Raw genomic sequence first — 22701 nt, forward strand, 5'->3', positions numbered from 1 at the left:
TGTGTCTTTGGTGAGATTAAATGCTGCCTGAAACTGATGAACTACTGTCAACTCAACACCATTCCGATCAGCAAGCATTTATTAAACCCTTACTGACAATAAGGTTATCAGGCCGTCCAGTGGGTAGAATATGACTATGCACAGGGCAGGTTCTTGCGTCTAAAGACCTATGATCTAGCTGATGGGAGAGGACACACCCAGAGGGACAGACACAAATTTGTAAATCAAGGTGTGATGAGTACACGTACGCTAGGGACACAGAGAAGAGGGGAGAGATCTCTTGGTTGGGAGTAGCAGTCAAGTGCATTGGATCCTGATCCATGAGAAGGATTTCAACGAGTGGAAACTGAACCCAAGGGGCATTCCAGGCAGCTGGAATAATGTCAGCCGAAGCAGAGAAGTTGCCGAGGGCAGGGTTACACGGGGGTGAGGAAGGAAGACGTACGATAAAGAAGTTCACTCTCCCTGCTCGCTTATTTACAGGTCCTGCGTCTGGGCGAGCAGATGGTGATGAGACCCCAGGCAGCTCTGAGAGGACCCTGCATCACTAGTAGTAGTTACCCACTGAATTTGCCAAACTGGAACTGCTAATTTGGAAGTATGTTTTCCAAGCATTCATTCATTCACATGTTCAGCACACACATACGTAAACCTCCCCTGTGCCCGTGACCGCACAGGAAATGAGAATACAAAAGACAACATGTGGCCCTATGAACAACTGCCCGAGCAACTGCCTCTGAATCTCTCATTCACTTACTGCATATGTGCCCGTCTTCTTCAATGGATCACAAACTCTTCCCAGGGCACGGTATCTAAGCTGATGCTTTCAATAGGTATTTCTGTGCAAAGGGCCGAGGAGGCAGCAGCTTACCCAAGGCAGCCGTGGCATTGACCTGGAGGATCAGCCAGCTGTGGATGTTCTCTTTGTTGGAGCCAAAGATGGTGAAGACAGTGCTCTTCTCGCCGGGCTCCGTGAGGAGCCCGTACACAAACACCGGCTTCTCGGAGAAGATGAATGTTTTCCAGGTCTCCCCTTCGTTGGTGCTGTACCTGCCCAAATGCAAGTAAAAGGATCCTTGCGGTTAAAGTCTCCGGGGCGAGAGCTTGGTTTCCAGATAACATTCATCTGTAAGAGGAACCAGGGCTCCTTGGAGAAGTGGCTGATACTGGGCTAAAGCCGGGCAAGTTTAAGGTTGTGCCAGAAAGGGGGGAAGTGCTCACAGACGGATGCCGATGACCCGAAAGGACATGGGAGCCACCTTGATGGGGCTCCAACTGGCCAGTCTGGGAAAATATGAACTTAACAAAGAGAAATGATGGTAACAGATAATACACTGAATGAAAAGAGGCCATGGGTCTCTAAATGATACCAAACAGGAAGAGAAAGGGAGGAGGGAATTTTTTTTTATTATACTACAGTGCTACCTAATAAATGTTGAAAACAATGACAGAATGAGAAAAGTGACTGTACTATAACCCCCCCACTGTAACAACCGAGTCAGACAAGAGGACCAGAGTGTTCACACGGTCTAAAGATATCAACTCACACTCACTGCAAAGGGGGAAATGTAATTTACAGCGGACAATCTGAGGTTCAACCCTCAACAAACTTAGCATCACTCACAGTGGTTCAACCTGACATCGTGTACCTCCTGGACAAAGCACTGAGGATACCACATCATCTAGGCACTACTATTCCATGCGACTGGACAAATTCAGAATGTGGAACTTTCTACATGACAACTGGTCTGGATTCTTCAAAACATCAAGGCCATGAAAAACCAACCAACCAACCAACAAGAGGCAGAGGGCTTGTTATAGATTGAAAGAGACTAAAGAGGTATAATAACCAAATGCGATATGTAAACATGGACTGAATCCTGGATTAGGAAAAAAAACCCAACAGCTACAAATAGTAAAGGACAACTGAGAAAATATAATAGTCTATAAGTAATACTGAGTTCATGATCATTTTCTTGGGTGTGATAATGGCATTCTGATTGTGCAGGAAAATACGCTGACTTCCTGGAGATATGTGTATGTTTAAGTATTTAGCTATAAAGGGGCCCAAGAGCTGCAACTTTCTTTCAAATGATTCCCAAAAAACAGGGTGGCTGCACAGATAGATGGCTGGACGGATGGATGGATAGAAAGATGACAGACAGGATAGATGGCAAAAGCAGAGCAAACGGACAAAATGTTAACAATTGGTGATGAAGGGAGCTGTAGGGGAAGGTCACATGAGTCATTTTTATACAATTTTTCCAACTTTTCCCATAGTCTTAAAAATTAAGAAGTTGGAGGAAAGTGTGTCCTGAGAAAAGTCTCCAAGACAGACTACATCAGAACGAGAGAGCAAGCCCTTGAGGGAAAAAAAAAAAAAGCAGCACTGAAGTAACTGTACTGATTTCAAATTATCTTTTGTATCGAAGAGGAGAAGGAGAGGAAAGTGTGCCCGGTATTTGCTTCATCACCCAGTAAGCTGGTGAGATGCTCACCATGAGAAACCACTCAATTAAGAGGGGGTTCATGAGGGTCACAGAGCTACTGGGTCTCTCAAATCCAAATTATATACAAAACTTTTCTTTCACTTTTCCCATGTTTTTGAGATATTAGTTTTACTCACTCAGGATCTTAATACTTGATGTAGTTCTTGTTACAACATCATTCAATCCAAACACCTCCTCTTGTCTTGAGATTACGAGAATTGGTACTTCTGCAAGAAGTGTTATGGGTTAAACCTAGTGGTGGGGCTACAGGGCAATGGGGACTGAGCAATCTCCTCCACAGATCTTCCTAAGAGGAGAAATTCTCTTCTGGCTGATATGCTTTTGGTTTAAGCTATCTCTGAAGCAGGTACGGGGATAAGGTAACTCATTGATTCTCTTTCTTGTAGCAGGGTGATGAGCCAATGGCTTAGTGCCATCTTTAAAGCAAACTGAACCAGCAGAGTCAGCCTATTAACCAGACATGATGGGAGCTATCCGTGTGATAAGGCCGGAAGTCTGCCTATTTGCACATTGCCTAGGTAATTCTGCTTAACAGCTCCTCGAACGTGAGATAACCTCAGGAAATGAATCATCCCATTTCTCGAGAAGTTCCCAGCAGACTCTGACCATAACATATTAATGAGACTAAAAAGCAGGTGCATGGCCGAGTACAGCCCTGAACCTAAGAATAAACTGGGCATTTAAAAAACAGTGCTGGGCTTCCCTGGTGGCGCAGTGGTTGAGAGTCCGCCTGCCGATGCAGGGGACACGGGTTCGTGTCCTTCCCGGTCCGGGAAGGTCCCACATGCCATGGATCGGCTGGGCCCGTGAGCCATGGCCGCGGAGCCTGCGCGTCCGGAGCCTGTGCTCCGCAATGGGAGAGGCCACAACAGTGAGAGGCCCGCGTACCGCAAAAAATAAATAAATAAATAAATAAATAAAAAATAAAAAACAGTGCTTTTTCAAAATTTTGGAGACATGGTAGTCACATTATCAACTGCAAAAGTTAAGGGAACATCTGTTCTGGACCAAATTCTGACCTCCAGAGGAGAACTTGTGCTGGTGAAGTGAAACTGACAAGAACCTTGCAAGAAAACAAACCAAGCCATCTTTATAGGCCTAATAGTCGTGAAAGAGGACGTAGGGCCCCAGCCCTTAGGAACGGAGAATTTAAAACGTTCAAACGGAAGTATAGACCTAATCTCATGGCCAAAGCTCTCAAGAAGATGGGACTATAATACAATAGTAACATAATATAACCAAAGATACACTAAATAAGTGAAGCAGTGGTAGACACTCAATTTAAAACACAAATGTGTGGCTGGAGAGAAAGGTCCTTGATGAGCTCAGACGTTTAAAAAAAAAACATATTCAAGATGAGAAAAGAGTCATATTAACCAAGGGCAAAAACTTAAAGAGCAGTAGCAATCTGCTAATTAATACTAGCTGTCATTCTTACAGCTAGTAATCTGTAGAAACAGTGGCCAAACAACGCAAACTCAAAATAAGTCAAGGATTATGCTTCAAATGACCAAAATAATTGGGAGGTTAGTGAGCAGTGAGACGTGGGTTGGTTACCCAGCAAGTCCTATAAAGAATCAGAAATGGAGGGCTTCGCTGGTGGCGCAGTGGTTGAGAATCTGCCTGCCAATGCAGGAGACACAGGTTCGAGCCCTGGTCTGGGAAGATCCCACATGCCGCGGAGCAACTGGGCCCGTGAGCCACAATTACTGAGCCTGCGCGTCTGGAGCCTGTGCTCCGCGGTAAGAGTGGCGGTGATAGTGAGAGGCCTGCGCACCGCGATGAAGAGTGGCCCCCGCTTGCCACAACTAGAGAAAGTCCTTGCACAGAAACGAAGACCCAACACAGCCATAAATAAATAAATAAAGCAAACTGTCAACAAGTAAAAATAAATAAACACTATTATAAAAAAAAAATTAGAAATGGAATAGGCTCATCCGTCTGATGGTTAATGGTATAAATAGGAAAGACAGAAAATGAGGCAGCAGTAGTTAGTCAATTTCTATTTTGATTTTGTCTTTATTAAAGAGAATGATCTTCAAACTGGACAAAGCAGAAAAAAAAGACGGAAGTTAAAGGAAAATGAATGCAAAATAAAGCACACTCTAGGGAACTGAAAGATTTAAAGGTATAATTGCAGAGCTCCTTTTAATAATCTCTAAAAGAACCACGAGAACAGATAAAGATCTCAAGACTAGATGAGAAAAAGTAGTTTTATTTCCCTTAAGAAGAAAAAGTTGTTTCAAGAATGGAGTATGAAACAGTTGATTGGAGAGCACTTAGACACGAAGGAAGTTGGAGCTGGGAGCTCAAATTGTTTCACACACAAGTCACAATAAATGAATCCCGTTTCCTTTTCTCAGGGTAACTCTTGATTTCAGAATAGGGTAATGATATAGGGCAAAGAAAAACTGTCTTAGGGTTTTTATTAAAAGAAATTGAGTGTCTAGGATCATGCTGGTATCAACGCCAATGTGACGCATGTTTCAGGCTGCTGGGGACAGATCTGGGCTCCACATCTTAAACCTCTGACATTGTGAGGAGGGCCCAAAGGAGAAAATAGAGGGTGTAGATTCAGGATCCTACAGCACAGGAGGGAAGGAACGGGGGCTGTTTGCCATGGAAGAGGAGATGCTCTGAAGAGGACAGGGAGAGGTCCTCGTGCATCTGAAAGGCTTTCAGGCAGAAGAGAAAGTATCTGTTGGATGTATCTCCTGGAAGCTGAGCCCGCTGCATAGCAACGGGAGTGAGGAGAGTTTGGGCTCTCTCTGACCTGAGAACTTTCATTCATAAAGGAACGGATGAATAAATACTTAGTGCACGAACAGATGAACAACAAATTGTCCAAAGTGACATGGAAGCTCCTTTTGACTTGGCAAAGTCCCCATCACTAGAGTTATTCAAGCAAAGACTTGGGTGACCATCCATCACAGATGACAGAGAGAAAATTCCTGCAACGGGCAGTGGAAGACAGAACCAGAGGATGTAATATGTCCAGATCCCTGCTGGGGATCTCCCCGTGGACATACCACAGCCACTTCAGTTCAACTTGTCCACATCTGCACTCATCCTATGGCCCTTCAGGCCAATACCTTTTCCTCTGCTTTTCTATGAGTGATATGATCATCTTGCCCTGTCACCCCCCCATCCCCCCTGACACCGTCTAGTCAAAAAGCAGGTCCTGAACACATAGTCCTCAAAATGCTTGGTCCCCACCTAAGCAGCATCTCTCACCTCCAGTCTTGGTCCTTTTAGATTCATGCTCCTCAACTTGCCAGAGCCATCTTTCTACACTAGCCATGTCATTCCCCTATTTTTAAACCCTCAGAGGGACTCTATCATTTCAAAAGCAAAGTCTAATGTCTCTGGTGCGGCGTGTAAGGTCCTCAGGTGACCTGGCCCCTGACCACAGAGCTACTGCAAGCCTCATTCCTCACACACACCCCGAGATGTACATTCTGTCAATACTAAAGAGCTGCACCTTGCACTCTGATTCATGCTGGTCTCTGCACAAGCTCTTTCTAAACCTGGGGTGGCAATCCAACATTGCTTTTTACCCTTGAAGTCTCAGCTCAAGTTTCCTCTCCTCCCAGAAGCCTTCTCCTGTCTCCCAGATAGCATTACTGGCCCTCCTGTGGCCGCCCTGCACCCTGTGCTCACCTCTATCTTATACCTGTAACGGAGCAGGACCCTATGGAACAGACCCCTCCCCTAGGTTCTCTGCTATAGCTCCTCTCTGACATACCTAGATAACAGTATACCATGCATATTTCCTGTGTTGTTTTACAGATGCTAAAACCACCACCAAATGGAAGACGTTAACTACTTGATGACCATGAGCACGTAGCCTACTGGAGCCTAAGGATTGATCATGTTAACCCCTGTGGCACCATCCTGTTACCTCATCATCAACCAATCAGAGAACTGTGCAGGGCTGACCACATACCCTGCGACGCCCCTCCCTCACCTGGCCTTTAAAAATGCTTTGCTGGGCTTCCCTGTGGTGCAGTGGTTGAGAGTCCACCTGCCGATGCAGGGGACATGGGTTCATGCCTCGGTCCGGGAAGATCCCACATGCCGCGGAGCAGCTGGGCCCGTGAGCCATGGCCGCTGAGCCTGCGCATCCGGAGCCTGTGCTCCGCAATGGGAGAGGCCACAACAGTGAGAGGCCCGCGTACCGCAAAAAAAAAAAAAAAAAAAAAAAAAAAAAGCTTTGCTAAATAAAACCCATCAGGGAGTTCGGGCTTTTTGAGCACTAGCTGTCCCGGACTCCTTGACGATGCCTTAGAATAAATGCTGCACTTTCCTTCACCACAACCCAGTGTCCGTAGATGGGCAAGTGGACCGAAGTTTGGTTCAGTAACATACCTACTATATTTAAATGACCTGATTTTGCGAGCGTCTTCTACTAGGGCTGCCGTTCATCAGGAATAAGACCTCTTACTCACTTTTCTGCCCCTGGCACACAGAGGGGCATTAATTAATGCTTTTTTGTTAAAGGAAATTAAATGAACTGCACTGTATTTTCTTTTTTTTTTCTAACCCCATCTCTCAGTTTCTCAGCAGTTAAAGGTTGATAAGAATACCTGTTCCTCTATAACTCACAGTGCCAAAGACACCACATGGGGGTGAGAATGAAGTGGGGGCGGGGCTGGCTCTCTCTGCAACCATCCAGGTAAGTTACTAGGAGAGGAGGTTCCGCAACCACAAGGACAGGTTAACCGCCATCTCCCACATTCCAGAACTGTGAAGCTGCTTCCAGAACTCAGGTCCAGAAAAGACAGCTGCTCTGCTGGGTGTAGTCTTTGCAGTGGCTTTTCAGGGCTTCTGAAATCTGAAATCTCCTATGAGGAAAGATGCTTTGGGGAAAGTCCAAGGTATTATTGGTAACTACCAATATCATTATGCTGACAGGCAAACCACCAGGAAGAAACGGAAACTGATCTCATCCCTCACTATCAAGACAACAAGCTTGGGTTTGGGTCCATTTTTGGTCAGAGTGCAAAAACACAACAGCCCCTTCTCTGAAAAACACGGATTCTACACAAGAACGACCTGCAACCCCTGAGCAGGTTCACGGTGACAGCATGCTGAACGAAGGGGTAAGTGACTCCCAGAAGAGGTTCTTGTTTATTCATTTCAGACATGTAGAAAACAGGAGCAAAACAAAGCGTTCCACTTCTTACTCTCAATTTCAATTAACAACAACAAAGAAAACAGCCTCAGTGGAGAATCAAGGCAGAAGCTGAAACAAGTAATCATCAACTCTTAGTTAACTATGCTAAACAGAGAGAGAAAGACATAAATTATTTAAAAGAACAACCAGGGACTTCCCTGGTTGTGGCGCAGTGGTTGAGAATCCACCTGCCAATGCAGGGGACAGGGGTTCGAGCCCTGGTCCAGGAAGATCCCACATGCCACAGAGCAACGAAGCCCGTGAGCCACAACTATTGAAGCCCGTGCACGTAGAGCCCGTGCTCTGCAATCTACAACAAAGAATAGCCCCTGCTCGCCACAACTAGAGAAAGCCTGCACGCAGCAACGAAGACCCAATGCAGCCTAAATAAATAAATTAATTTTTTAAAAAAAGATCAACCAAAAAAAAAAACACCCCCAAACTTAACTCTTACGTTAAGCAATGTTCCACCCTCTGTCCCCACTAAACCTCTCACTAGGGTTACTGTTGTTACGGCTTCCTCCCTAAGGCTGGATAAGCTTTGGGTCGAAAGCTCTTCCCCCAGCCTCTCCCTCCAGCTGGCTCAGAAACATCTCAGAGCCACAGTGGGGCTGGATAGCTCCCAAAGGATGCCTCATTCACCTCCGCATCCTCGGTTCCTAGAACAACATCTGGCTCCTTGTAGATATTCAACAAATGTTTGTGTAATTGACCTGAAATGATGCTTAACAGAAATATGTTCCATTTCCATCCAGCGTGGACCTGAACTCTTGACAGTCACGTTCTCACCAGACTGCGTACATCCGGGGACCCCTACTCACATTTGAGCTCCAGGGACTGTCATTTACAACAGAGAATAACGGAAGTACCCCCACCCCCAGGGACTGCGATTGCCATGCTACCCCACCCTTTCCAGTCTTATAAACCAGGAAAAAAATAAGCAATCTTGGAAGACTAAGTGTGCATGACCTATTTATTTGAACAATCAAATATTTACTAAGTGCCTGCTAGCCTGCATAGAATAGAAATCCTTGTCTACAAAGACCTTGTTAATGAGTTGAGGAAACCAGGCATATAATGAAAAGGTAACTAACAAAAGGAGGCAGCATGCGATGAATGCCAAATCAACGAGACAGCCGCCAATAAACACTATGAGACTCAAAGGAGGGGGCCGTGGCCATGGCTGGGGAGACCAGACTTAAGACATGTCTGAAGTCCTAGACCAGCAATAGAAATCCAGGTGAGTCAGAAGCAGCCTTCACTCATGGGGTTTAAGGATCTGAACTAATTACAATATTTATTTCCTGCTTCTCTTCTGATGAAGCTGATAGCACACAGGTCAAAAGCAGAGCAGCAGGAGAAGCAAGAAAAAAACAAAACAACTCTGTGAGCAACATACAAATGCCAGGTGGCTACACTACACAGATTTTGGCCAAGCTCAGCCTGGTATCTGGGACACACGCACCTGTCAATAGGAGGCCTGAACATATTCTCATATTTGCAAATGTTTTATTTGAACCATACCTACAGACACCTCCACGTGACCTGTGCAAAGAGAGGGATGCTAGAGGGTCCATATCCTTAAAGTCTACCCCCCCAAAACCATGGCTCAACATGTGCCGAGGGCACTGTGATTTTCTGGCAGCGGGTCTATTTTCCTGATCATGTTTTCCTGCAGCTAGCTAGGAATGACGCTGCGTTCCCCGAGCACATATGCACCGACAGATGGTGTAAGAGGACCAGAATCACATTAACTACTCCAGAGAAGCCAGCTTGGAATGCAAATGTAATCTGGAGGAGAGTTAAACAGGGAAAATCAGGAACTGTCTCTGCAGTTTGACTGCCACACACAGAATGAAATGTATTCCTAGGGAGCCAAACTACGTCTCCTGCCGTACTTCTCAAGGAGCGGCCCGAACATCGCGTTGTGTCCTTGTGTTATCTCACCACTAGAGGATGGAATCCTTGCGAGTGAAGGAAAACATCCTATGTCTCTTTAGATACACATCACCAGGCACCATCAGAGCTCGCGAAATGTGTGAGATGGGAATTAATAAGTTAATGGATAAATAAATGACACGAATGTGGGAAGCATGTACCGTGACTGTCCTCATTTGAGCAAACGTCAATCTGAATGGGGACACAGTGTGTTGCGTACAAACAGGACTTCTTCTGACTCCTGGCTCTAAAGCAGCTGCTGACCAGAGCTGCACAGACCAGAGACCAGCCAGGCGGAGCGCAGAACACCGGGACTTTGCTTCTCTCTGCTTCTTGGAGGCCAGGTCACTCAGCACATGTCCAATTAACCACAGGGGAAACGAGCTAAGAGTTCTTTTTTCAAACCACCCACCTCTCTCTCTTGCTGCTGACCCTGTTTCTAAAAGGAGCCAAGGAAAGAAAGCTTTCTCCCTTGCATTAAACAAGATGATTATAGGAGCTCTCTCTCGCTCCTTTAGCAATCTGTCTCATGGGTTCAGCCCAAAAACAAGGAGAAATGAGAGATAGTCTGTCCCGACCGAATGTTAACAAAATTAACTTCTGTCCTAACTCAGACTAAAGTAATGAAAGAATTGGTTCTGATAAAATCAGACTCAAGAAAGCAGAGGTTACTAACTCTTGACATTTTTGCTTTTCAGAGGGATATACTGCAAAGAGCACAGAACGTAATTTAAAGCCCTGAGTGCTCGTCTTGTCTGTTATTAACAAAGGGGAGGATCTTGGGTAAGTTACTTTACGTTTCTGAGCCTCAGTTTTCTCATCTAGAAGATGAAGCCATTAACCCCAAATGTCCTTTCCAGGTCTATTTGCAAGAACCCCAAAACCAAAGGTATCACAGTAAAAGTCACTTGGCTATCAAGTAATATGTATTCTGAAATTACTACTCATGTATCATTATTATTTATTATTATTATGACTCATTCTACGAGTAACTCTGTGTGTCACACACAAAGCAAAGAAAGACAAGTTGAAGAGCCTCTAGTTAATTTTTTAGTCATTATTACTTTATATTTATATAGAGCTGTGCTTTTTCAAATCAGTAAAATTATTTCATTTGTTCCTCTCTGAGATAGGAAGGGCAGATTATCATTCCCACTTAATAAACAAGAAAAATTTAAGTAATTTCCCAAGGCACAAATTGTGCTGTCAATAACCTAGTGCTACAGAGATAAATCCACTTATAATCACAGAGTTAAATTTCTGGGAGAACAGTGTGATGTTAAAAAGCTTCACCAGAGACACTTACTTCAGCTCGTTGGTTTCCATGCCTTGGGCGATGGCCATGATGATCCCGCCATGGTCTCCCCATGTGTAGTAGTGAGGTCCAGGAAGAGCCTGAAGAGAGAGAGCCAGTGCTGACGTCACTGCCATGGAGATGGCCGGGCATAAATGGTACACACCACACACACACGTGCACACACACTCAGGCACACACATGCACACACACAGCAGGGGTATCAACCACCTGAATACAACTTTTCCATTTCCAGAGCACTTCACAGCCATTCTCTCATCTGATCCACACAGCCCTGGGGCTGGGCAGAGCAAGTTCTCACATTCCAATATTTTTTTGCCAAATGAAGAAACTGGAGTTCCTATTAAAGTGGCAGACTGTAAACTGCAGAGGCTGGAGTCAAACCCACATCTCTGACCCTCACCAAGCAGCTATTAAAAATTAACCAACTAGAGTTCTGGTTTTTGACTGTGACAGTATAAGCCCGCTACAGCCCATCCTTCTTGTTAATTACAACTAAAAAATTTGGACAAAATATTCAATACAAAAAGACAGCTACCCGAGGATGCTGAAAAGTAAACAAAATAAGGCAGCTTATGAAGGGGATTTAAAACCTGGAGAAACTACCCAAACAATTGGGGCTTCCTGGTACACCTGTGCCCTGAGGGAATGCCCCAGCCTAGAATACGTTAGTCCCAGCCAGGCAGCTAAACCTTCAATGGAAACTTTCTGCCTAAGGAGTCAGGAAAAGAAGCCCCTGCATGACGGAGAGAATGTAGCTGGAATCCCAGAGGGGAGAGCATGAGGAAGTAAACCCTCTAATTCTGTGGATGGACTCACATATGTTTCAGCCTAACCCCTAAACTGTACGTGTGGGGAACAGACCCAAACTAGCACAGAAAAGACTTAGTCATCTGAACTGAGATCTCCAAAGAATGCAAGGCAGAAGTTACAGTCCGAATCTGAACAGGTTCATTACACGCTGAAACGAAAGCAGCAACATCCTCCAGAGGATTTCATTTCATGTCCGGGATGCAATCCAAAATCACTCAACATACAAACAGATCGGTAAAAATTCTCCAAGTCTCCAGAGAAAAGACAATACATGGGTGCTAGTTCCAAGATGATCCAAACGTTGAAATTACCAAAGACTTTAAAACAGTTCTTATAACTGTGTTCCATGAGGTAAAGGAAATGAGCAAAAGAAAAGAATTCTTCCCAGAGGAGTGGAAACTAGTTTTTTTAAAGGAATGAATTCTAGAACAGAAAAATAAAATATCTGAAATAGGAAATTCACTGATGGGCTCAATGACAGAATAGAAATGACAAAGGAATTAGTGAATTTAAAGATAAATACAGAACAGTAGAAATGATCTATGCTGGGACTTCCCTGGTGGTCCAGTAGTTAAGAATCCGCCTTCCAATGCAGGGGACACGGGTTCAATCCCTGGCTGGGGAACTAAGATCCCCCATGCCAAAACTAGAGAGCCTGTGTGCTGCAACTACAGAGCCCACGCGCTCCGGAGCCTGCACGCCACAACTAGAGAGAAGCTTGCGTACCACAATGAAGAGCCCTCACATCTCAACAAAAGATCTCACGTGCCACAACTAAGACCCGACACAGCCAAAAATAAATAAATATATATTTTTAAATGATCTATTCTAAAGAACACACAGAATAAAAGACTTAAAGGAAAAAAGCCCCAAGAAACTGTGGGACAATAACAAAAGGTCTATGTATAATTGGAGGCCAAGATGAACAAGAGAAAGGGACTGAAGCAGAAAAAATATTTGAAAAAATAATGGCTGAAAATTTCCCAAATTTGGTGGAAAAGATAAATTTATAGATTCAAGAGATCGATGAATCACACGATCATCACAAAGAAAACCACACCTAGAGACATCAAAACAGAACTACTGAAAACCAAAGATAAGGAAAAAATATCGAAGCATCTTAAGGAAAATGACACAATACATACAAGAAAATGGTAACAAATGATTATAGATTTCCCATCGGCAGAAAGCACATCTTTAAAGTATAGACACACCTTGGAGATACTGTGGTTCAGACCACCACAATAAAGCAAATACCAAAATGAAGTGAATCATATGAAGTTTCTGATTTCTCAGTGCTTATGAAAGTTATGTTTGCACCATCCTGTAGCCTATTAAGTGTGCAACAGCATTATGCCTACATAAAACAATGTACACACCTTAATTAAAAGTGCTTTACTGCTATTAAAAAAAAAGCTAAGCATCATCTGAGCCTGCAGCAAGTCACAGTAGTAACATCAAAGATCACTGAACATATATCACCATAACAAATATAATAACAATAATGAAAAAGTTTGAAATATTGCAAGAATCACTAAAATGTGACACAGACACAAAGCAGGCAAATGCTGCTGGGAAAATGGCACCGATGGACGTGCTCGATGGAGGGTTGCCACAACCTTCAATGTGTAAAAAATACAATATCTACAAAGCACAATAAAATGAGGTATGCCTCTACGGAAAGAAAATTACTATCAATCCAGCACACAACATCAAACAAACACATCCCCCAGGAAGGAAAGTGAATTACCGAGATTCTCAAATGAAGGAAAATCAAGAAAAGGAAAACCAAGAGAACACATAGCTAGTAGATCTGCTCCACAACAAATGTTAAAGGCATGTCGTCAGGCCGCTGTGAAATTTACAGAGGGAAACAGGGATCTTCAGGAAGGAAGGAAGAGCAAGGGAAATGGTAGATATCTGGGTGAATATAAAAGACTGCTTTTCCTCTTAAGTTCTTTAAAATCCATACGATGATTAAAGCGAAAACAAAGACATTGCTGAGTTTTTCAATATGTGTCAATGCGATAAAAAATGAAAACAAAGAAGTTGGGAGAAGAGAAAAGGGATTTATTTGGTTGCAAGGTTTCTAAATTTGATGTTAAGTGTAATATTATGTTAAATGCAGTATTAATTCAAAAAAGACTATGAAAGATTAAATATATATGCTGTAATCCTTAGAGCAACCACTAAAAAAGTAATACTACAAAGAAATATAATCAAAAAGATAATATTTAAATAAAAATAGAATACTAAAAATACCTAAATAATACAAAAGGAGGCCATAAAGGAGGAACAGAATAATTTTTAAAAATGAAATTTAAATAAACAAATACATAAAATATTAAACCTAAATCCAACCATATCAATAATTATATTAAATGTTAATGGCCTAAGCATTTAGTTAAAAAGCAGAGCTTATCAGAATAAATTAAAAAGACCCTCACTATATGCTGCCTATAAGAAACACTTCAATGTAAAGACACAGATGGGTAGAAAGTAAACGGATAGTAAAAGATATATTATCCAAATAGTAAACATAAGACGGTTAAAGTGACTTTCAGTATCAGATAAAAAAGACTTCAAGACAAAGGGTATTACCATAGATAAAGAGGAATATTCCATAATGATAAAAGGGACAATAAATCAGAAATAATTATAAATGTGTATGTACGTAATAACAGAGCGTAAAAATACATGAAGCAATATTGATAGGATTTAAAGGAAAAAAAGACAATTCCACAATCATAGCTGGAGATTTTACCTCCAACAATTTACAGAACCGCAATATATAGCAATTTATGGAACTAGCCCCCGCCCAAACTGCAATATATAGCAATTTACAGAACTAGCCCCGAAGTATGTAGAAGGTCTGAACAAGTATCAACCGCCTTCATATAAATAACATCTGTTGAATACTGCATCCAACAACTGCAGACTATACATTCCTTGCTAACGCACATGACATATTCACCAAGACAAACCACATGTTGGATCACAAAACAAGTCCCATTAAGTTTAAAGGACTTGAAATCATATGAAGTGTATTATCTGACTACAAGGAAATTAAGATATCTATGAAAACATCAAATATCTGGAAACTAAACAACCCTTTTCTAAATAACTTATCAGACAAAGACAAAAAGCAAAAGGGACATTATGAAGTGATAAAAATGTTCTGGAATTAGATAGTGGTGATGGCTGCACATCACATCACTTGTGAGTATACCTAAAACTACTGAACCATACACTTTAAAGGGGTACATTTTATTGCATGTGAATTACGTCTCAACTTTAAAGGGAGACATTAAAAAATATTCTGAGGGCTTCCCTGGTGGCGCAGTGGTTGAGAGTCCACCTGCCGATGCAGGGGACGCAGGTTCGTGCCCCGGTCCGGGAAGATCCCACATGCCGCGGAGCGGCTGGGCCCGTGAGCCATGGCCGCTGAGCCTGCGCATCTGGAGCCTGTGCTCCACAATGGGAGAGGCCACAACAGTGAGAGGCCCGCGTACCGCAAAAAAAAAATATATATATATATTCTGAACTGAATGACAACAAAAACAGCACATCTAAATTTGTGGCATACAGCTAAAGTAGTATTTACAGGGAAAATTAGGGCTGCAAATGCCTACATAAGAAAAGACCTAAAAATCAACAACCTAAAGATATACCTTAACAAGCTACAAATAGAAAAGCAAAGTAAATCCAAAGTATACAAGGATAAGGGAAAGGTAATACTACAGAGGAGAAATCAACAAAATAGAAAACAGACAACAGAGAAAATTTAAGCCAAAAGCAGGTTCTTTGAAAAGAGCAATAATATTGACAAACGACTAACTAAACTAATCAAGAAAAATAGAGGAAAAAAATACAAATCACCAATAACAGGAATGAAAACAGGTTATTACCACAAATCCTACAGACATTTTAAAACATTAGAAAATACCTTGACTAATTTTAAGCCAACAAATTCAATAAATTTAGATGAAAGGACAAATGTCTGAAAATACACAACTCACCAAAATGGATATAAGTAGCAGAAAATCTGAATAGTTCTCTATCTGCCTGAGAAACAATTTCTAAACAAAAACATTCCCAAGAAGAAAACTTCAGGTCCGGATAGCTTCACTGGTATATGATTCAAGAAAAAAACCCCACCACTCTTACACAAACTTTATCAGAACATAAAAGAGGAAGAATTGCTGCTCAGTTTGTTTTATCCTAACACCAAAACCTGACAAAGACATTACCAAAAAAAAAATTACCAAGCAATATCTCTCATAAGTAACACAAAAACCTTTTAAAAACTACTAGCAAATCAAAACTAACCTTACCGGGGCTTCCCTGGTGGCACAGTGGTTAAGAATCTGCCTGCCAATGCAGGGGACACGGGTTCGAGCCCTGGTCCGGGAAGATCCCACATGCCGCAGAGCAACTGAGCCCGTGCGCCACAACTATTGAGCCTGCGCTCTAGAGCCCACGAGCCACAACTACTGAGCTTGTGAGCCACAACTACTGAAGCTCGCGCACCTAGAGCCTGTGTTCCACAACAAGAAAAGCCACCACAATGAGAAGCCCGCGCACCACAACGAACAGTAGCCCCCGCTTGCCGCAAAGAGAGAAAACCTGCGTGTGGCAACAAAGACCCGACACAGCCAAAAATAAATAAATTAATTAATTTTAAAAAATACTAGCCTTACATTAAAAGGATAATATATTGTAACTAAGAAGGGTTCAAGAATTATTCCAGTAATTCCATGATAGTTTAATATTCAAGAACCAATAAAGGTACTACACCATATTACATATTACATTTGTGATACTGTGATATAAGAAGATATATAAACTTTGGTCTTTGTTCTGGGCTCCTGGGGAGAGGTCCTAAAATCTTTGTAATTTCCTAAGTGATGAAGAGAAATAGGAGCACCTTTTGTTTTAATATTTGGTCTTGGACCCCAGTTCCTGACACAGAGCTCCTAAAACCCTTATAATTTTCTGACTGATGGGGGTGACAGGAGTGTGTCTTACACAGAGCTCCTACAGCCCTTGTAATTTCCTGGGTGATAGGAGAGTCTCTTGTCCTAATGAGGAGACTCACGGTGGGCTCCTGGACAGTACGGGGGCTGGTCAACAGAAAGACTAAGCATGATTAGAAGCTTGAAATTTTCAGCCCCACCTCCATCCTCCCAGGAGGACAGAGGGGCTGGAGAGTGAGTTAATAGTTAATCACACCTATGTGATGAAGCCTCCATTAAAACAGATAAATAACAAGGACCTACTGTATAGCACAGGGAACTATATTCAATATCCTGCAATAAATCATAATGGAAAAGAATATGAAAAATATATATATATATAGAACTGAATCACTTTGCTGTACACCAGAAACTAACACATTGTAAATCAACTATACTTCAATTTAAAAAATAAATACATAAAGTCAAATGATTAGTAAAAAAAAAAAATCCCTAAACTGCAGGATTCAGAGAGCTTCCAAGTTGGTGAACACATCCACATGCTGGAAGAACAGCACACCCCAACTCTGTGGGGACAGAAGCTCCATGGTTGGGACCCTTCTGGACCCTGACCTATGTACCTCTTCATCTGGCTGTTCATCTGTATCCTTTGAAATATCCTTTATAATAAACGGGTAAATGTAAATAAATATTTCCCTGAGTTCTGTCAGCCATTCTAGCAAATTACTGAACCCAAAGAGTGAGTCGTGGGAACCCCCAGTTTATAGCTGGTCAGTCAGAAGTACAGGTGACAACCTGAGACTTGCAACTGGCGTCTGAAGTGGGGTCAGGTGGGGCAGTCTTGTGAGACTGAGCCCTTAGACTCTGGGTCTGTGCCAACTCCAGCTAGCATGTGTCCTGACTGAATTGTAGGACATCCAGTGGGTGTCTGAAGAGTTGGAGTACTGCTTGCTGTGATGGGAAAACTTCCATACATTGGGTATCAGAAGTATTCTGAGAGTAACGGAAAAGAGTTTTTCCTTTAACATAATACACCATATTACATATTACCATATTATTACATATTAGGGAAGGGAAGAGAAGGAAGAGAGAAAAGGAGAAGTAAAACAAATAAAGATCAGAAAGGAAGAAATAAAACTGTCCCTATTTGCAGATGATACGACTGCTTATACTGAATCTACAAAACAACTACTAACACTAATGAATTATTTTAGCAAGGCTCCAGAATATAAGGTTAATATATAAAAATCAACTGTCTTCTTATATACTATAGCAAAAACTGAAAAATGAACTTTAAAGAAAGTCCCATTTACAGTAATACCAAAAAATAAAAAATATCTAGAAATAAAGCTAACAAAAAGAAAGTATACAAGACCTCCACACTGAAAACTATAAAATATTGCTAAGAGAATTTTTTTTAATGGCGTAACACACCACATTCATGGATTAGAAGACCCAGTAGTGTTATGATGTCAATTTTCCCCAAATTGATCTATAAATTCAATGTGATCCCAGTAAAAATCCCAACAGGATTTATAGAAATTGACAAGCTCATTCTAAAGTGTTATGTGGCAACAAAAAGAAAAAAATACCTAGGAATTAACCTACCTAAGGAGGTAAAAGACCTGTATGAAGAAAACTATAAGATACTGATGAAAGAAATCAAAGATGACACAAAAAGATGGAGAGATATACCATGTTCTTGGATTGGAAGAATCAATACTGTGAAAATGACCATACTACCCAAAGTAATCTACAGATTCAATGCAATCCCTATCAAATTACCAATGGCTTTCTTCACAGAACTAGAACAGAAAATTTCACAATTTGTATGGAAACACAAAAGACCTCGAATAGCCAAAGCAATCTTGAGAAAGAAAAATGGAGCTTGAGGAATCAGGCTCCCTGACTTCAGATTATACTACAAAGCTACAGTAATCAAGACAATATGGTACTGGCACAAAAACAAACATTTAGACCAATGGAACAGGATAGAAAGCTCAGAGATAAACCCACGCAGCACCTATGGTCACCTAATCTATAACAAAGGAGGCAAGAATATACAATGGAGAAAAGACAGTCTCTTCAGTAAGTGGTGCTGGGAAAACTGGACAGCTACATGTGAAAGAATGAAATTAGAACACTCCCTATCACCATACACAAAAATAAACTCAAAATGGATTAAAGACCTGAATGTAAGGCCAGACACTATAAAACTCTTAGAGGAAAACACAGGCAGAACACTCTGACATAAATCGCAGCAAGATCTTTTTTGACCCACCTCCTAGAGTAATGAGAATAAAAACAAAAATAAACAAATGGGACCTAATTAAACTTATAAGCTTTTGCACAGCAAAGGAAACCATAAACAAGATGAAAAGACAACCCTCAGAATGGGAGGAAATATTTGCAAACGAAGTAACTGACAAGGGATTAATCTCCAAAATATACAAACAGCTCATGCAGCTCAATATAAAAAAAAACAAACAACCCAATCAAAAAATGGGTGGAAGACCTAAATAGACATTTCTCCAAAGAAGACAGATAGATGGCCAAGAGGCACTTGAAAAGACGCTCAACATCACTAATTATTAAAGAAATGCAAATCAAAACGACAGTGAGGTATCACCTCACAGTGGTCAGCATGGCCATCATAAAAAAAATCTACAGACCATAAATGCTGGAGAGGGTGTGGAGAAAAGGGAACCCTCATGCATTGTTGGTGGGAATGTAAATTGGTACAGCCACTATGGAGAACAGTAGGGAGGTTCCTTAAAAAACTAAAAATAGAACTACCATACGACACAGCAATCCCACTACTGGACATATACCCAGAGAAAACCATAATTCAAAAAGACACATGCACCCCAATGTTCACTGCAGCACTATTTACAATAGCCGGGACATGGAAGCAACCTAAATATCCATCAACAGAGGAATGGATAAAGAGGATGTGGTACACATATATGATAGAATATTACTCAGCCATTAAAAGGAACGAAACTGGGTCATTTGTAGAGACGTGGATGGACCCAGAGACTGTCATACAGAGTGAAGTTAAGTCAGAAAAAGAAAAACAAATATCATATATTAATGCATATATGTGGAATGTGAAAAAATCAGTACAGATGATCTTACAAAGCAGAAATAAAGACACAGACGTAGAGAACAAACGTGGATACCAAGGGGGAAGGGGGGGGTGAATTAGGAGACTGGGATTGACATATATACAGTATTGATACTATGTATAAAATAGACAACTAATAAGAACCTACTGTATAGCACAGGGAACTCTACTCAGTGCTCTGTGGTGACCAAAATGGGAAGGAAATCCAAAAAAGAGGGGATATATGTATATGTATAGCTGATTCAGTTTGCTGTACAGTGGAAACTAACACAATATTGCAAAGCAACTATACTCCAATAAAAAATTTTTTTAGAAGACACATGCACCCCAGTGTTCATTGTAGCACTGTTTACAACAGCCAGGACATGGAAGCCACCTAAATGTCCATCGACAGAGGAATGGATAAAGAAAATGTGGTACATATATACAATGGAATTATTACTCAGCCATAATAAGGAATGAAATTGGGTCATCTGTAGAGACGTGGATGGACCTAGAGACTGTCATAGAGTGAAGTAAGTCAGAAAGAGAAAAACAAATATCATATATTAATGTATATATGTGGAATCTAGAAAAATGGTATAAATGATCTTACTTGCAAAGCAGAAATAGAGACACAGACGTAGAGAACAAACGTATGAATGCCAAGGGGGAAGGAGGGTGGGATGAATTGGGGGATTGGGATTGACATACATACACTGTTGATACTATATATAAAATAGATAACTAATGAGAACCTACTGTATAGCTCAGGGAACTCTACTCAGTGCTCTGTGGTGACCTAAATGGGACGGAAATCCAAAACAGAGGGGATATATGTATACATATAGCTGATTCACTCTGCTATACAGTAGAAACTAACACAACATTGTAAAGCAGCCATACTCCAATAAAACTTAATTTAAAAAAAATTTTTTTTAAATGTTATGTGGTTAGACAAAGGAACGAGAAAAAGTCAATGTAATTTTATAAAGGACAAAATTGGAAAACTTACTGTACTTGATCTCAACCCTTACTCTAAGTCTTCAGTAATCAAGACAATTTGGTTTTGGTGAAGAGACAGGCATATAGATCAACGGAGCAGAACAGAAAGTCTTGAAAGAGACCCACACATACGGCCAATTGATTTTCAAACAGGTACCAAGGCAATTTGATGCGGAAAAGAGAAGTCTTTTCAACAAGTGGTGCTTGACCAATAGCATGTTTATAAGGAAAAAATGAGTATCAATCCTTCCCTCACACCAGATATACAAATTAACTCAAAATAGATCATAAACCTAAACCTAAAGCCTAAAACTATAAAACCTGTAAAAGAATACATAGGGGACAATCTCTGCTAACTTGGGAAGGACAAACATTTCTCAGAACAACAAAGCACATAAAACATAGAAGAAAAGAACTGATAAATTAGACTTTACCAAAATTAAAACATTTGCTCTTCAAAAGACACCTTTAAGGAAACAAAAAAGCAAGCCACAGACTAGGAGAAAACACTTATAACACACACAAAAGACTTAAATTCAGAATATATTTTAAGAAGACCTCTTACAGCTCAATAAGGAGACAAACACAGCTCTTTAAAATATATAAAAGATCTGAATGGACACTTCACAAAAGAGTTTTAAATGACCAATGAACACATGAAAAGAAACTCAACATCAAAAAGAAAAAGAAAAAAAAAAACAGAAGCTCAACATCATTAGTCATCAAAGAAATGCCAATTAAAACCACAATGAAATATCATATGCAGTTATTAAAATGTCTAAAATTTAAAAGATTGAACATATCAAGTGTTGGCATGCACCGGAAGCAATCAGAACTCACACACTGCTGGTGGAAACATGAAATAGTACATCCACTTTGGAAAACAATTTGATACTTTAAAATAATCTGGTAATTCCTTTAAAAGCTAGACATATCTACCAGGTTGCCCACTCATTCCTTCCTACGGTATCTACCCAAGAGAAATAAAAATATATGTCCACCTAAAAACCATGCAATTAAATGTTTGTAACAACTATATTTGTAATCAGCAAAAACTAGAACGTCCATCAATCAACGAATGGATAAAGAAACTGTGGAATAGCCCCACAATGGGATACTGATCAACAATGAAAAAGGAAAGAATCACTGATACATGAAACAACATGAGTGAACCTCAAAGCCAAAAGACTGCATCTGTATGAGTCCATTTACACAGAATTCTAGAAAATGCTAATAGTCTGGAGGGATGAGGGTAGAGACCAGAATGAATTACAAAGGGACTCAAAGAAACTTTGGTGGGTGATGCAACTGTTTTAATTGTGGTGTGGGTGAAGGTGTAGTGATGGTGATCAATCCTGATCAAATTATATACTTTATGTGCAGCTTACTGTACATGAACAAAGTTTTTTTTTTTTTTTAAGTGCAAAAACGGAACTCTGTGGATCTGAGAATTTGCACAACTTATTAGTAGGAGAAGGGGAACAAGAATTCTAGTCATCAGTTTTCTAGACAGCATCTGTCAACTGCATCCCATTTCCTCTTTCCTGGCCACCACCTATCCCCCTCACACACTCGAGAATGTCCCTCTAAAGAGAAGGCTGCCCGTGGGGACTCAGATGCCCGCTCACACAGACAGTCTCCACCTTTTCATCCCCTACTTAGTCCCTGCTAGCTCCAAAACTAAGGTCCCTTGTGCGACGGCTGCCTCTTGGCAGGCGCGGAGCATGCCTGGCGGGAGGCGCTGACAGCTGCCCCAGCATTAGCCAGACGACACCACTTCACTGGAGGAGGAGCAAGACACTGCTTTCTCCCCAGAAGGAAATCACTTGCAGATGTTCAAATCCCAGATTACACCAACATCA

The 22701-nt window shown here is 41.3% G+C and overlaps 1 protein-coding gene across 1 annotated transcript in view; it reads right to left on the minus strand.

Annotated features, from left to right (window-relative positions):
- Positions 1-22701, minus strand: part of SORL1 (sortilin related receptor 1) — a 160545-nt gene that overhangs the window by 80134 nt on the left and 57710 nt on the right. Inside the window, exons 12-13 of the mRNA XM_033861888.2 lie at positions 10931-11019; positions 872-1050 (exon numbers count right to left, since the gene is read on the minus strand). Coding sequence (XP_033717779.1) covers positions 872-1050; positions 10931-11019 — 268 coding nt within the window. The remainder of the gene's footprint in view (positions 1-871; positions 1051-10930; positions 11020-22701) is intronic.

This window comes from Tursiops truncatus, chromosome 8, assembly GCF_011762595.2.
Source record: "Tursiops truncatus isolate mTurTru1 chromosome 8, mTurTru1.mat.Y, whole genome shotgun sequence".
In the NCBI taxonomy this organism is placed as follows: Eukaryota; Metazoa; Chordata; class Mammalia; order Artiodactyla; family Delphinidae; genus Tursiops; species Tursiops truncatus.